This window comes from Drosophila mojavensis, unplaced genomic scaffold (genome assembly GCF_018153725.1).
Source record: "Drosophila mojavensis isolate 15081-1352.22 unplaced genomic scaffold, ASM1815372v1 contig_136, whole genome shotgun sequence".
Classification (NCBI taxonomy): domain Eukaryota; kingdom Metazoa; phylum Arthropoda; class Insecta; order Diptera; family Drosophilidae; genus Drosophila; species Drosophila mojavensis.
This window is the reverse complement of record NW_025318667.1, coordinates 28,357,768-28,374,010: the sequence shown is the minus strand read 5'-3', so window position 1 is coordinate 28,374,010 and position 16,243 is coordinate 28,357,768. Positions and strand designations below refer to the sequence as shown.

The following is a 16,243-nucleotide window of genomic DNA, read 5'->3' as shown; positions in this document are numbered from 1 at the left end:
ATTATTATGTTACATATCTAGGGAATTTAGTGTTAATAAGAGATACGAATGCATTTTGATTATAAACTATAAAGTATTTATATTTCTGATGGAAATCAACATTAAATTGCATTTTTAATATGGTTTCCGCCCGTCCGTAGTTGTTTAGCTCATTTACTCGTTTCTGGATTTTTCTGGATTTTGCTTGCTTCATCACAATGCAGTATTGTATGAAATTTCAATTATTCCAATTCATTCACTTTCTTCATTTTCGTTATACAAACATCCAAGTATATTGCAATTTATTGAAATGACATCCAAAGCGTAGCTTAGGTGAATATATAATAAATTAATAATTATGGAATATTAGCCTTTTGCGATTTTCTATAGTTTCTGTAGTATTTAAAAAAGCAATTGCGGGAAAGGGGATACATGTACGTACAATCCGAAATATATAAAATCTAAATATTTCTTATAATTATGAATTTATTTTATTTAAATATATAGATTATCAATATATTTCATAGAAAATAATGAAATGAGGTGAGCTATCGAAAAAAAAAACGTCTATCATATACGTACTGAAATAAATACATATTAAGAATTTACGAGACCCTGGACAGTCGGATGCATAAGGATAGTACTCAGATCGTTGTCCTGATTAAGAACATATATTTTATGGGGCTTATGGGTTTTGCCATATACTTTTGAGGAAACCAATACACCCAGATATTTTATAATTAAGAGGCATAGAACTTTGATCGCCAAACCATCCCAACCATATTCTAGATAAAATCCCGATTTTTACTTTAGATACATACAAAATATGCTTTGTAGTTCGCGCTGAGCTCACTTCAACACTGACTTGGTTTCTTAACTTCGAAATACTAGTTCAGCTCAAGGTAGGAATCGAGAGATATGGCCAGGCCCACATTTCATATGTGAAATGTTTGATTTACAAATGTCATGTGTATAGTATTTGTCCCTCAATGTGAGGAGATTACGGACTTGCCCACACATTTCACGAACAATGTTGATAATGTTGTGATCAAAGGGTAACTGGGACTAGAAGCAGGAGCTAAGAGAGGTTTACTCACACCTTACCCACCTCAAACGGCAATCAAAGTTCAATTGTTTGGGTTAGTCTGTTTTTTTGTTTTTGCTTTCGGGCTTTCCAGTAATTAAACTGTGTTCGGCTATAAATCCTAAACGGGTTATCTGCACAGTTTTAAAGGCTGCTTTGACATAATTTACACCTGTGGAGCGTGCGAGTGCGAGGGCGAGCACAAGCGACAAATCCCAGCTAAATCCGCGCTGCTCTGGCTACCAAGCGAGCGCTCAGCTTGCCGGAAAGATAAGCAATTGATTATAGAGTTTCTTATCAGTTTTCGTTTTAGCCAGCAACTGTATCTGTGTGCATATTTGAAAAACTATTTATAAATTTCAGGGCAAAAGCGTTTGGTCATCGCGCCAACTCTTACTACCCCCGACGACGACGACGACCACGACGACGACGATGACGTTCACCTCACCTGAAGTGGACACTTTGGGCTATAAAAGCGATTCTATCGATTGGCAATAGAATTAGTTAACCGCACGCTCAAAATCGTACGCATCATTGATTAGCTGGCGAGCAGCTCGGTCTTACGCGCCTCAGAATTAAGAAAAGAAGGAGCCGCAGGCAATTATGGAGCAGCCCCATAAGCTGGGTCTGCTGACGGCAGCGTTGCTGCTGCAGCTGCTGCTGCTGGCCAACGCGAGCGCAGCTTACTCGAATAGTGAGAAAAACATGCTGACCGGGCACTCGACGCCCATGGAGAGCAGCCTGGCCTTTCAGTTCTTCGACTTGGCCTCGCAACAGGCGGCCGTGGCCAATAGCACGGGCATTCAGCTCGCCCGGAGTAGCGAGCCGCGCAGCACCTACGACGACGCCCTGTGCGACAGGGATGTGGCGCGCATACGGGACGCCATCCATAACATGGAGGAGTGGGCACTCGAATGTAAGCAATACAACAAATTTACTCTGATCTACAACCAGAGAGTAGATACAATCGAAGGACAGATCTTGAGTCTGCTCAAGATTTGAATGAAATATTCATATATTTATTTATTATACTCATTCACGAAAGTGAATCAGTATATTGGTTTTGTGCAATGTCCGTCTTGCTGTCCGTCCGTCTGTCCGTCTGTCCGTCTGTCCGTCCGTCCGTCTGTCCGTCTGTCCGTCTGTCCGTATGAACGCAATCTATTTCGGCGCTATTGAAGCTAGAGACTTGAAATTTGGAACACATACTCGTGTATATCTCCGATTTATAAAGTGTTAAAATTTTCCCGATCCGCCCACTAGGGGCGTGGCAATTCGGAAAATGCATTTTCCGATATACCAGAAATCATGTTTGTTGAAGAGCTAGAAATCTGAAATTTGGTATATAAGTCCGCGTTGACCACCCAAGATCACGAGCTATAGCGGATATATCTACGCCCATTGGGGGCGTGGCAAATCGGATAAAACTGTATCTCCTAAAGTTGTAAGCCTAGAATGCTGAAATTTTGCACGTCAGCTAATGGTATGATTCTATAAAGTCTGAAAATAAATTATAAGTCTACGCCCATTGGGGGCGTGGCAAATCGGACCTGAAGATATAGTGATTTTTTAAATTCTCCTATATTTTGGACACTATTGATGGCAGAGACCTCAAATTTTGTATATATACTCGGACTGATCACCCAAGACCAAAAAGTTTCGTCGGATATATGTCCGCCCACAGGGGGCGTGGCAAACCGCAAAAGTTTATATCTCCTTAAGTATAATAGCTAGAAGCTTCAAATTTGGATAGTTGAGTTACTGGTAGCCTCCTCTATCGATTCCCCAAAAATAATTTTTACGCCTCTTTAGGGGCGTGGCATATCGAAAAATACCCTGTAATTTTCACATTTTTTGAGGGTAAGCATTCAAACTTTGCAGTTAGGGTACCGTTATCTCTTTCTAAAAACTGACCAAAAATGAGGTGTCTACGCCCAGTTGGGGCGTGGCAAATCGGAAAAACCTGTATATTTTACAGTATTAGAGCGAAACTTAACTACTAAATTGTTGATGGGATGTGAATGAGTATTCCGCAGTCGGTAACGCCCGACTGCAACGTTCTTACTTGTTATTATTATTATTTTTTTATATTAAATGAAATTTTTGTTGAGTGATCAAATAAGCTGTGAGATTTATATTCGTATATAGATTTCCTAAACATTCAAATAGAAACAAATCTACGATCTTCGAAGGTGTCTATCAAGTCGCGATCTTCGTGAAATATTACGACTCGAAATGTTTTTAAAGTTTTTAAAGCTTTAATCAAATTGAACTAAGAATGACTTGCGAATTATTCAAGAAGTCTGTAGGTATATATCTACATCTACATCTTCATATGTATGTAGTCTATTGTGAGTTGTCAAAAAAAAAAAAAAAAAAAACACACACACACATATATATATATATATGTATATATATATTAACTAAGTCTTTAGCTTTTTGGCTATACGTGATCGCTTTCGTTCATACGAAGAGTATAGTAATTTTGTTTAAGTGTGGCGTGTAAGCCATTAGAGGCTTACAACCCCACTTCTTCCAGGGTATAAAAGGAGATCTAAAGTGAACTTATCGATTTCAAACAATAAATCAAAACAAAACTGAATTTTCCTGTAATATTAAGTTGAAAATTCCTTTGTAGTATAATATGAATATGAGGATAAATATAATATTTAACATGATTTTCGTAAATATATAATTATTTTAATTGAATATCCGTACTGGGGCATTATATTGTCAAGAGGTTGTAAACGGAATATTCAAACTTTATTCCAAACCCAATGATACAAATATATATAAATACATATAAGTATACAAATTGTATTGTCCATATATATCCATCATTCATTTCCATTGTCATTATCCACTCAGTTACCAAATGGTCAATATTTGCTGTAGGTACGCTATATAAAAGAATAAACTGATCGTGAGATCGATTGAACACAAAACTTCCTGTTTGGCCTTTCGCAAGTGGGGCATATTTTGTAATATATTTCTCTGGTTCTCCATTCATAAGTCAGTGCAAACGGTTTATGCTCGTATCGTAAATCAAATTGAGAATCTAAATTGATTGGCCATATGCACTCGTGTACGTTCTGATAGACGATTAGATTGCGGTAAATCGATCATGATGCAAGATTTCTGCTGCCTCTACAAAGCGACAAACAATCATAAATCATGATTAAGCGAGTAGTAATATGAATGGCAATGCTCACGGCGAGGCGATACTCAACAATTTGTCAATTAATGATCTACGATCGATAGATATCAAAGCGTTATTTAAGTGCCACTTGCTTCGTGGACACCCTGTACACAGCCAATCGCCTCTGATAAGCGCTTCTCGAGTAACGTCATGGTTTTTTTCCCCACCACTTCAAGAATAGCCTCATCCAAAAATAGCACGCCCTTTCACCAATGCGCCACATACAGAAGCCTATCAGAAGTGCTATTAATTATTGATGTAGATCTAGCAAGAAAGTGGGAAAGTGTTATCTTTTGCCCCGCAATAGATTAAATACCTTTCCATTTATATTTGTCCGGGGGTCTGTTTAACGTGAATTTAATTTTTTATGCCTTGAACCCATGAAAAAAGGGAAATCAAGGTATAACTTTTTTTAAATGTATGTAACAGGCAGAAGGAGGCGTCGCAGACCCCGATTTAGCACTGTCCGTCGATTTGTATGTATGAACGCGTTGATCTCAGAAGATATGAGAGATAGAGGATTGATTTTTTTTGTGTATATCACGCACATATCGCATATCCAAAAATCGGTGACTGCTCCCGTTATCCTGTTAACCATTAATACCCTTATCGAAAATCAGTGATAAAATTATATTCGCTACACCTTTAAAGGTATATTCTCCAAATTTAAATTCATATGTGTTTTATAAGTATAGATTTTTTATATAATTCACCCCCAATCCTATATCCACACCCTCATGCTAAATTTGTAAAAGGCGTATTTCAAATACTAGATACTTGTGCTTTGACAAATACACTCATTTCAATGTAATCTGGTAGTCGATCAGTTACGACTGGAGCTTTCTTGTTTCTTCTAAAATGATGTATTTATGAGTATTACATATTTGATCCGCATCAAAGTAATTTCCATTTCCATTCAATGTCGTTTACGATGCTTTTTTGTAGTCTTGTTCAGTTTCTTCTACGATGTGGACTTTGATCCATGAAATCGCAGCGCTTAATAAGTCTTTGATACTTCATGACCCTAATTAATAAATGAATATACTGAAAAATAATATTAATTTATAATAATAAGCAAACCCTTTTGCACTTTAGCTGATTATATTATTTGCCTTTGCGCCACTTGCAGTTCCGGACACATGGGGTCGCCTGCCCGTGGGCTTCTTCTGGGGGCATCTGATCAGCATGGGCCAGTACGAGGAGTGCGTCGCAGCCACAGCCACCTACGGCAGTGAGCTCAACGGCCAGTACTGCCTGGCACGGCTGAACATCACACAGTTCTACAGAAAGGTGAAGCGCCGACATGAGGAGTTCTCCCGCATCAGCTACAAGCAAACGGATCCGGAGATCTTTGAGCTGGGCGTCTGCGTGCCGAGCACCTGCAGCGCGGAGAAAACCGACGCCCTGCTGAAGTACGCGATTGCACACCTCTATGGCAACGATGTCATCGACCTTAGCTTCCCCATGGTCCAGCAGAAGTGGTGCAAATACAATGCGCCCGTCGAGTTCCGCGGAGTGGACATATTTGCCATGTGAGTGTGGCCAACGGTTGAAGGATCAAGATTTCAAATGTTACAAATAATTGTTATTTCTGTTTGCGCAGCGTTTTCTTCTCGCTGATCATATTCTTCCTGCTAGCCAGCAGCGTTTACGACTTTGTGCAGACCCGTAAGGGCGGTAGGTCTAGCATCCTTTCCAAAATGCTGTAGAGTGTAAGACAAATGAATTCCTTCCATCTTTGCAGCGCCCAAGAGACCGCTCTTCTTGGCTTTCTCGGTGTTGCACAATGCGCCAAAGATTTTCACGGTCAAGAAGGTGAACAATCCGAATGTGATCCACTGCCTGAACGGACTGCGCTGCTTCAGCATGATGTGGGTGGTGTTCGGCCACGGCTACATGACGTTCTACGACCTGCCGCACATCAACCGCAACAAGTACTACACGTGGCTGCAGACACCCTACTCGATGCTCGTGCAGAACGGCTCGCTCTGCGTGGACACGTTCTTCTTCATGTCCGGCCTGTTGATGTGCTGGGGCGCCTTCCGGGAGATGGACCGCACCAAGGGCAAGCTGAATATTCCAATGATGTACTTCCATCGCTACATCCGCCTGACGCCGGTCGTCGCTGTAGTCGTCCTCTATATTATGTCGCTATATCGCTACTCCGGCGCCGGACCCATGTGGTTCAAGCTGGGAACCCAGGATCAGCGCTGTGCGGATACCTGGTGGGCCACACTGCTCTACGTGCAGAACTACGCCTTCCCGTACAGCATAGTAAGTGAAAGCATTTCCTTTTTATACCCATTGGGTATGGGAATGGGAAATCGCGTGTGAAAGTACATGTAATAGGAAGGAGGAGGCGTGGAAGAGTCTATATATAGGCAAGCCAAATCTATCTATCCATGTCTGTCTGTCCTGCGGTATAAACGCAAATATCTCGTACACCTCAAAAGCTGGAGACTAGAAATTGTCTATGCCATATGCAGTACGTGTCCATTTCATGTCTTTGATAGCTGCTCCCATTTTCTTACTATCGTAAAAATTGATAATTTCATTACGTTTGTTTAGGCGTGATTTGTATACCATAAGAGGATTTCAAGCCTACTATGTAGGTCTGTATAATAATTGCAAAGATTTCGTAATTTTTAAATACCGCTCGCCCATCCGAGCATTCGCAGAAAAATGAATTCGAATATTCGAGGCTTGTTCTTTGATTTGCTATATATTAATGTAGCTCAAAATGTAGTTATCACAATTTAGAAGTTTGATCATGAGAGTCTATATATGTATAATATATTCAACAAATTACCAATCATAATATCAGCTCCTCCTAGTTGAGCAGTCTCGACTAGAGCAACCTTGATTGTTCGAACTTGTATTTAGAGGTCACACTTTTAATTTTTTGACTACAGTGCGTCTCGCAGTCTTGGTACCTGGCTGTGGACACCCAGTTGTACTTCCTCTCGCCGCTGTTCCTTATACCGCTGTATAAGTGGGGCAAGAAGGCGCTGATACCCATTGGAATATTCGGTATACTCTGTCTGGGCTGCACGGTGGCCACATTCCTGCACAACGATTTCACACTGTTCCGCGTGCAGGACGATCATGTGGATCTGCGCCAGCGCTTGACCTACTATCCGACGCATACGCGCATTCCGACATGGTTGATCGGCGTCATCTTCGGCTACTTCCTGTTCACGCGCAATCGGGGACGACAGATCCCGCTGGCCAGGCACTGGGTGATCACTGGCTGGGTGCTGGCCTTTGGCACGATGCTGGCGGATATGTGGGGTCCCTTCTGGCGAATCCTGCCCGACACGCCCGACTCTCCGCTCATTGAGGGCGCCCTGTTCGAGCCGCTCAGCCGCAGCTCTTGGGCCTTGGCCATCGGCTGGATTGTGTGGGCCTGTTACAATGGTCATGGCGGCCTCATCAATGACTTCCTCTCGTGGAGCTTCTTCACGGGCTTCAGTCGGCTCTGCTACTGCATGTACGTCATACACAGAATCGTGCAGCTCGTGAACGCCGCCCGGCTGCAAACGGATACCCACTTCTCCGACTACGATGCGGTAAGCTCACATTGCACCTCGGTCTCCTGATGTCTAATGTCTGAATGCTTGCAGATTTTGCGCTGGTGGCACGACTTCGGCATCACACTCACCCTCTCCATCTTTGCGACGCTCGCCTTTGAGGCCCCCATTCTGGGCATTGAGAAGGCCATATTCGGACGCGGCGACGCCAAGCCGGCGCCCAAGAAGCCAGCCGCCGTCGAAAGCGAAAAGACGGCCCCGATCATCGAACAATCCGCCGACATAGCTCCAGCCACGAATGGGGCTGAGCAAGTGCCAGAAGTAGAGCCCATAGCCAGCAGAGCTGAGGATCCATCAAAGGCCTAATTTAAACTCGCTAACTCAGTTTTTGTTAAGAATCAAAATATATTTTTTTGTATATATTGTTATTTATAATAATATAAGAGGCACACATTACCAGGCGTTGGCAGGGTTAACTGGCAACTTGAATAAAAATCAAATTTAATGTAGGACATGTGCTGCATGCGTTTCTTTTTCCTCGCGCCATGCAGATCTGATGATGACCGAAGCAGCTGTGTTCCTTGCCGATAACTCCCAGGACCTGTGCTTTTGTAATGAACCTGTTGTATATGTATCTAGATCAGATGGAAAATAGCTTGAAATAAGCCCAGTTGGATTGTATTGACAATCAGCTGGAAGGTCGTTTATGTGTCTATCAAATTTATTACTACGCCCAAACAACAACAATCGTTATCTGTTACTATAAACAGGCTGGCGCAAACGCTTTACACATAGATAATAAAAATTAGCTACACTGTCGCTTATTCTATATAGCACGCGGTATGCCATTTAATTAAAACTATCTGGAGTTGTAGATGCGGCTACTTTTAATATCCACATTAAAGAGTCGTGACCAATCCGCAATTACATCCAACTGCAATAGAGCCCAAATGATTAGAAGAGATCAATTAAGTATCAAATGCTGACCTACATCACTATCCATTAAGTTGTCACAAAAGCACAAATCCAGCAGTTTTAGCTTTGAACAATGCACCAGAATGCTGAAAGCCAAATTATACACATTAGGCAGAGACAACAACAATACATTGTACAGCAGCAGAATCTGTGAGACTTACTCATAAACGCGCTCGTGGGTTATATTAAGTATGCCCATCAAATCCAACTGCTCTAGATTTTTGCCCAGTGTTGCGATATGCATGAGATCACGCTCTGTGATGCCTCGCATTGCCGACAGAAAGAGCTTCTTCAGTTTGGGGCAGTTATAGAGCAGCTGGTATAGGCTATCGCCCAAAGTGGCTTCTCGCATGCTGCATCAGACGGAATTCCATTACGTATACCGACAGCATCAATGAGAGTTTGTGACTACTTACCACCAGCCCAGATCCAATTCCTCTAGCTGTTGGCAGCGAGCCAGCGATTGTAGTCCTCGCGCGGACAAAAAGTGTGCTTTCCACATGTCCAGTGACACGAGTTGGGTGTTGTATGTGCCCAGATGGGTTGCGACATTATCCATGTTTACCGAAACACCACAGAAGGCTATCGAAAGGAACAGGATTGAGTACAACTACAAAGTTTTCATGACAATGCGATGAAAGCCCACCAAGATTCAAATGTTTTAATTTGCGATTGCTTTCTAGCATGCTTAGTAATAGCTCCGACTCAAAGGCAGTTTGAAAGAGATCGAGCCGCTCCAGATTCTTCAGATTGGCTAAGCAGGAAAAATTGAGTAGCGGCGGGTTCGTCGAGCAGTTTCGTAGGCTCAATTCTGTAAATAAGAGAAGCCAAAAGTATCTTTAGTATACAAGTAGAAGAGCAAATGCAGCTGACTTGCCTATCAGGTTATCACAGACTATACCAACTGTCTCAATGCAGCTGGCATTGAGAAACTTGCAGGAGTTAAGGCGCAAATGGGTGATATTATCACCACGTTGGGTTAGAAATCTGTGGAGGAATCAAGAGGGAAAGTGCTATACAGGTAATCATTGGCATATCATTAATTTGCTGAAGCTTAATCACTTTTTGAACTCTGTGGGTGAAATTTCTCCAAACCCGCCGCACCATGACAAATCCAGCTTCCGCAACATCGTCGCACGTCGCGCCAGCGTACAAAGCAGCTCGGAGTCAGCCAGCTGCCAGTAGGCTTTTAGGCTGAGGTCACAGTAGAGCAGCGGATGGGTGGAAATATCGTAGAACAGGTGCGACACTTGACCCATGCGAAAGAGCGACTTTAGGTCCAGATAGCTGAGTATTTTCAACAGGATTTCACACTACGAGAAAGACTTTACACATGAGATGAAGTGCGGAGCTGGTAAAACAAATTGGTTGGCCAACCGGCAGATCCGTTAGACAGATTCGTGTCGTGCTGGTATTCTTTTGCTGCTCAGACTCCACACGGCTGTCCATCAAGAACTTGCTCAGATCGTTGTTAATAAACTCGTGAAGCTTCACAGCATCATTCCCCTGGCAGCTGGGCTGGAACTTCAGCGTGCGCAACTTGCAAATGATGGGCCCATTTCCGCTCTCTTCTCCAGTGTTAGCGAGCCGCTTGCCCGCGGGCGCAAGCAGCTGGTGCATGCAACGCATTGGTACCGTTCTACCGCACAGCATAATGGCATCTATCTCGGTGTAGTAATTTAGTCGACTGTGATTAAAGTCAATGCGCAACGTTCTGCATAGAAAGAAGCAAATGATTGTTAGCAGAGCAAGCATACAGCTGTGGCTGACGCAATCTTACTTTGTAATTATATTATTTTTTTTTAGAGGCGGTGCAAAACGGCGCGAGTCGCGTGGTACACGATTCAAATCGTTGCCTGTGGCCTCCCACAAACAGGTCCAACGCTTGGTGATGCTGTAGGCCCAGATTCGCACGACGCCGCCCGGATTGAATGTCTCGAAGATGGCGACCTCCGTTGGCACCACAAACTTTTCGAAATAAACAACTGCACGGCAAGCCGTTCAACCAGTCGGTCATACTCGTTACCTCAGCCTAACTGCAAGTGCTATACTTACCAATAAAATCATGTGTGGGCACAGCTGGCAAATTCTGGGCCTGAATCTCTTGGGTGGCCGATGGCGCTTGCTGCCACCAATCACCGTAGGTACGCTGCATACGGAAATACAGCAAAGCAAAATACAATAAATCAAAGGAAAATAAAGTCGATATATGTAGATTTCTCGATCAGTATTCAACTAAATGGAAGCCAATCTATTTAAAGATATTCAATATACGAACGAACTTTCTGAATACGGACAGAAAGGTGTGTTTTATCCTATGATATGATACATAAGATATATGATACCATAGGATATGTCATATCGTAATTAAAAATAATTTTGCTTTTGAAGATCTCCTTCCTCAATTCTTTCAAGTATATCTAAGCATACGATCACGACATTTTAACTAATATTTGTAATCTGCCCAGGAAATGTTGTCACGCCTTTAAGTTGTAATTTCGTAAAAACAAATGCAAAACAGAAGAATTAACATGCTTCAATCAACAATCTTAGCTCACCATTGTAAAGGTCTCTGGGTAGTCGCCGTAGGCAGGAAATTTTGTTGGCCTGCCAATCACATTGGCAGCCGTGTAGGATATGCTATAATCAATACCATATTGCGAGCTAAAGTCGAGTACTCCCAGCACATACTGTCCAAGGTAGTAGCCGTGGTCCTCGTGGGCCTGGGACTGCAGCTTGCTTCCGCAGCTAAACCAACCGCCATTGCACTCATGTTTCCGCTCCATTAGCATTGCCGTGAAATCAATGAGTGCATCGGGCTCGGTGTCGCTGGAGCTGCCGTCTTCGGTGCCGCCGCTTCCGCCACCACCGCCGCCGAGGGCCAGCAGGGACATGATGTTCTTCAATCGTGTGGTGCTGTGCTTTAATCTCTCACCGTATCGTTGGATCGTCTAAGTCACAATGGAAGCGCTTCAGCGTATCCAGACGAATCTTTCGCATAGCGCGCACTGGCGCTAAACGACAACTTCGGGCTTGCTCAGCAGACAATGCAAATGGTTCACACACCGTATTTTGTCTTCAGTACTCGAGTGCTGGAGTAGCTGGAGACAATTAGATGTTGCCTTGACCGCTATTGCGCCGTAAGTCGTTCTTCAACTAGTCCTGTTGAGTGGAAATGAATATACATAAAAGAGATGTTCAAGTTGATCACGTTTTCAGGGCTAAAGTTAGAGCTGACCTCTGTACGGGAAAATTAAAAGGCGCACCACTGAATGGCGCTAATTCAATTAAAGGCTAACGCGGATTTCTCTTTGGTATCTGCTGGACGAGGTGGGGTTCGTGATGCCGTGGCGCCAATTAGTTGATGAATATTTTCAGCGTGCATTAAATTTAATAAGATTTCTGATCAATATTAGAAATTCACTTTACGCGTTTAATCTGTTAATTTACTATTGAATTTTGACAACAATCCCGAAACAAAGTTTGGATCGTATATATACAACAAAAACAGTAGCAGAGTTGCAAATAGGCAAAGGTCTTAATATCGATTTCTTTGTTTTGCTTTGTTCTTCCTTTTTTTTTTTTAGCTGCCAATGCAACCCTGTAAACATATGGGGGTCTCGCACGTATCGATTGCATATTGCGTTTTTGTGCCGTCTGGATGTCTCGCTTTAAATGGTTATCGTTTCTCAGCAATTTACCAAGACTTAAAATGAAACAGCCGCGACTCGACTACAGAAACAAAATAATTATGGCACCAATGGTGCGAGTGGGTACGTTACCCATGCGGCTGCTAGCCCTCGAAATGGGGGCTGACATCGTTTACACGGAGGAGCTCGTCGATCTGAAGTTGATAAAAAGTTTACGCCGCCCAAATCGTAAGTTGGTTTATTTATTTAACAACATATAAATCATAATATAAATTACCTTGTCTCTTAGCCGCCTTGAATACGATTGATTTCGTGGATCCCTCTGACGGCACAATCGTGTTTCGCACGTGTTCTCTAGAAACGTCCAGAGTAGTGCTTCAGTTAGGAACCAGCGATGCAGCACGAGCCCTAGCCGTAGGCAAACTAGTGCAAAATGATATTGCTGGGCTCGACATTAATATGGGCTGTCCCAAGGAGTTTTCCATTAAGGGAGGGATGGGAGCAGCGCTGCTTTCTGAGCCAGCGAAAGCAGCACATATACTGCGAACGCTCACAACGCACTTGGACATACCCATCACCTGCAAGATTAGGATACTGCCGGATACCTTGGAAACCATCAAGTTGGTGCAAGAACTGGCAGCGACGGGCATAGCCGCCATTGGTATTCATGCACGAACGCGAGATGAGCGACCGCAGCATCATCCGCATCCCGATGTTTTGCGAGCTGTTGCAAGTGCCGTTGACATTCCTATTATAGCCAATGGTGGATCTCGGAATATGCACACGTACGAGGATTTGCACAAATTCCAGGAACTGTGTGGCGCCGATAGCGTCATGGTGGCCCGTGCCGCTCAGCTCAATGTGTCCATATTTCGGAAGCAGGGCATGTTGCCAATTGATGAGGTGATCTGTAAATATCTGCGGTTATGCGTCGATTACGATAATGCACCGCACAATTCAAAGTACTGCGTGCAGAGCATCCTCAAAGAGCTGCAGGAAACGCCCCGCGGCAAGAGATTCCTGCAATGCCAGACGCTGCAACAAATATGCGAGATATGGGGCCTGGGTGACTACTGCAGGCGCAAGCAGCAGGAGCTTAAGGAACACGGCAATGGCGGAAGAGCCAATGTGATACTAACAGAGTGTCTGGCTAAGAGGCAAAAACTAGAGCGGTCCGAGGATTTATCGGACGAGTACGAGGGCGTCATTTGCCGCAACATGGCGTTCCTCCGTTCCACCTATCCAAGTGGTGAGTATGCCCATAACCAATTCAACAGAACATCCGACTCTATCTCTCTGTTCCCTTGTAGACACCCAGCTGCCTAAGATGGTGCTCTATGTGCTGGCGGGCAAACTGGGCAAGCAGGCGCCTAGCTACGAGACACATCAGTGTGACAAGCTCTTCCGATCCATCTGCAGCTACGATGGACAGCGCTTTAGCAGCAGCTTCTGGGAAAAGAACAAGAAGCAGGCCGAGCAGGGCGCCGCATTGGTGGCGCTCCTGCAACTCGGACACCTGAATGAGAAGACCCTTCTCGAGAACGGCAGTCTAATCAGCTAAAGCCAAATGACAGTAAACATCAATCGTTTTTAGTCACTATTATGCGTGTTCCTTGAGCCTTGTATCTAGGTATCTAGGAAATCCCTTTTATCCTTACGTCACTTATGAAATGATCAGTTTGTATTAAGGTGTAATTATATAGTTGGTAATGTGCTATAGACTAGCGTTAGATCGACCTAATGTCGTTTTTATTCATTTGTTTAATATATTTTGCTATAAGTTAAATAATTCAAATATAATAAATTGCATTACATAATGTGAAAAAATATAACTGAGAATAAGTAAGAAAGCTCTAGTCGAATGTGCTCGACTACGAGATCCCCTGAACCCTTCGAGCAATAGCTATATCACACACACGCACACACACACGCATACACACACACATACACAAACACATACACACACAAGCACCCACGCATAAACACGCATGGGCTGAAGTATGCGCTTACTATAAGAACTTAATTGTTTAATACCTTTTTTTGTGGACATACGATCTTCATGAAACTTTCAGATTATAATTATAATGCATATGAATATGCGTGTATTTGAAATACGCTTTTTACAAACATGGGGGTGAGGGGGTGGATATAGAGATGGGGGGGTAAATTTTAACAAAAACCGAAATTGCATAAATGGCATATAAGCATACATTAAAAATTTGGAGACTCTAGCAATAAAGGTGTAGAAGATATAATTTTATAACTGGTTTTCGATAAGGTTTTTTATCGATAAAAAAAGATCGGGATGAGTTATCGACTCGATATCCGCGCTGTAAATACGGACATTTTAAACAAATTTGAAGTCTCTAGCTCTTATATCTTCTGAAATCGACGCGTTCATACATACGGAATCGACTCAGCTCGTCACCCTGATATATGAATATACATATATACTTTTTGGGGTCTGCCACGCCTCCTTCTGCCTGTTACATACATTTCAACAAAACCATTATACCATGATTTTCCATTGAAAATGGGTTCAGGGTATAAAAATAGAAAACTGTGTTTATACCCTGAACCTATTGAAAATGGGAAATCAGGGTATAATGGTTTTGTGAAAAGCATGTAACCGGCAGAAGGAATCTTCGTAGATCAGCACGACGAGCTGAGTCGATATAGCCCTGTTCGTCTGTCCGTCCGTCCGTATGAGCAAACCGATCTCAGAAGATATAAGAGCTAGCTGAAATTTGGCATGCATACTCGCGTATACCATTCAGTATACGTTTCTTATTTTTTCGATAACTCATCCGATAATTTTTTTATCGAGAATAATCGAAAATCGACATGGTTTTTTCAGCCTAGTTTGAACACTTTTAGGCCTGGAGACTTCAAGTTTGCGTTGTATATAAAGTTAATGGATACAAAGATTTTGCAATTTACAGATATTGGATACCACGTCCCCTTCGATCTTCATGAAACTTTCAGATCGTGATTATAACAATGAAATGCGTGCACTTGCCAAAGCACAAGTCTTTAGTGTTTGAAATACGCCTTTTACAAACTTAGGGGTGAGGGGGTGGATATAGTGGATGTTGCTACTCTTGCTATCACGAAAATAGAATAAGTTTTAGTCGATTTCTTTAGTTTTTTTTATTTAAACATAATTAAACATAATTAAACGATAAAAGAATATAAAAGTATACATTTATTTTTATGTGTTGTGCTGCCGTTCTTCGGCTCTTTCTTACCACTAACTGATCGACATATCGAAGCTTGAGACCCGGGCTGCGACCTATCGATAACTTACAGGGGCGCAAAACAGATATCTAAATTCGAAATTAACGTTTGATATGATTTAATTCACAACAGTGGATATATATGTATGGTCTAAGGTTAGACGCACCCATTTTTTTACAAAAAAAAACAAAAACAGTTTTATTTATATATGTACTATGCATGTTTTAGTTGTCAAAACTTGTGTTGCTTTTTTTTTAAACAAAATTCGAGTCTAGTTCGAAAAACATCTGTTCAAAGTTTGTTGATATTTGAAACAATAGCTGTGCAATCGTAGACTCTAGAAATCTGCAGTCATAGGGCATTCGATTGGTCATTGAATTACGCGCACGTCGATTTGGGTTAAGCTGTATTGGAATTGGTTTTATTTAATTTATCAAAAAATAATAATTATTTTTTAATTTTTTCCTATAAAAGTTATAATCGTTACGGTCCCTGGTAAAAACAACAAATTAACAAGCCAACATAAAATGGGAAAAGCTACTATATTAAGCTTATTGGAACGTCAAAAAATAGACTTGTTTCACTCACA

The 16,243-nt window shown here is 42.3% G+C and overlaps 3 protein-coding genes across 3 annotated transcripts; 2 read left to right on the top strand and 1 right to left on the bottom strand.

Annotated features, from left to right (window-relative positions):
- Positions 1-1,559: 1,559 nt before the first annotated feature.
- LOC6584893 (nose resistant to fluoxetine protein 6) lies at positions 1,560-8,306 on the top strand. Its single transcript, XM_002010497.4, has 6 exons — positions 1,560-1,979; positions 5,392-5,794; positions 5,866-5,939; positions 6,007-6,536; positions 7,175-7,831; positions 7,886-8,306. The coding sequence occupies exons 1-6, from the start codon at positions 1,667-1,669 to the stop codon at positions 8,156-8,158; spliced, it is 2,250 nt and encodes a 749-aa protein (XP_002010533.1). The 5' UTR covers positions 1,560-1,666; the 3' UTR covers positions 8,159-8,306.
- A 189-nt stretch (positions 8,307-8,495) lies between these two features.
- Positions 8,496-12,295, bottom strand: LOC6584892 (F-box/LRR-repeat protein 4). Its single transcript, XM_002010496.4, has 12 exons — positions 12,006-12,295; positions 11,326-11,929; positions 10,823-10,916; positions 10,548-10,752; positions 10,145-10,481; positions 9,830-10,080; positions 9,645-9,754; positions 9,414-9,578; positions 9,184-9,349; positions 8,929-9,120; positions 8,784-8,853; positions 8,496-8,726 (listed from the first exon to the last, which is right to left on the bottom strand). Exons 2-12 carry the CDS (start codon positions 11,659-11,661, stop codon positions 8,652-8,654), a joined length of 2,001 nt encoding a protein of 666 aa, XP_002010532.1. The 5' UTR covers positions 11,662-11,929; positions 12,006-12,295; the 3' UTR covers positions 8,496-8,651.
- An 84-nt stretch (positions 12,296-12,379) lies between these two features.
- On the top strand, positions 12,380-14,228 carry LOC6584891 (tRNA-dihydrouridine(20) synthase [NAD(P)+]-like). The gene is made up of 3 exons (XM_002010495.4): positions 12,380-12,645; positions 12,707-13,666; positions 13,728-14,228. Exons 1-3 carry the CDS (start codon positions 12,429-12,431, stop codon positions 13,976-13,978), a joined length of 1,428 nt encoding a protein of 475 aa, XP_002010531.2. The 5' UTR covers positions 12,380-12,428; the 3' UTR covers positions 13,979-14,228.
- Positions 14,229-16,243: the final 2,015 nt, after the last annotated feature.

What these genes read in the sequence shown, in the direction of transcription:
- LOC6584893 (XM_002010497.4), top strand. Translation starts at nt 1,667, where the DNA reads ATGGAGCAGCCCCATAAGCTGGGTCTGCTGACGGCAGCGTTGCTGCTG. An exon ending in TGTGCAGACCCGTAAGGGCG is followed by an intron (nt 5,940 to 6,006) that starts GTAGGTCTAGCA and finishes CCATCTTTGCAG; the next exon opens with CGCCCAAGAGACCGCTCTTC. An exon ending in ACGCCTTCCCGTACAGCATA is followed by an intron (nt 6,537 to 7,174) that starts GTAAGTGAAAGC and finishes TTTTGACTACAG; the next exon opens with TGCGTCTCGCAGTCTTGGTA.
- LOC6584892 (XM_002010496.4), bottom strand. Translation starts at nt 11,661, where the DNA reads ATGTCCCTGCTGGCCCTCGGCGGCGGTGGTGGCGGAAGCGGCGGCACC. An exon ending in ACCCACGAGCGCGTTTATGA is followed by an intron (nt 8,854 to 8,928) that starts GTAAGTCTCACA and finishes TTTGGCTTTCAG; the next exon opens with CATTCTGGTGCATTGTTCAA. An exon ending in ACAACTTAATGGATAGTGAT is followed by an intron (nt 8,727 to 8,783) that starts GTAGGTCAGCAT and finishes GCTCTATTGCAG; the next exon opens with TTGGATGTAATTGCGGATTG.
- LOC6584891 (XM_002010495.4), top strand. Translation starts at nt 12,429, where the DNA reads ATGTCTCGCTTTAAATGGTTATCGTTTCTCAGCAATTTACCAAGACTT. An exon ending in AAGTTTACGCCGCCCAAATC is followed by an intron (nt 12,646 to 12,706) that starts GTAAGTTGGTTT and finishes CTTGTCTCTTAG; the next exon opens with CCGCCTTGAATACGATTGAT. An exon ending in CCGTTCCACCTATCCAAGTG is followed by an intron (nt 13,667 to 13,727) that starts GTGAGTATGCCC and finishes GTTCCCTTGTAG; the next exon opens with ACACCCAGCTGCCTAAGATG.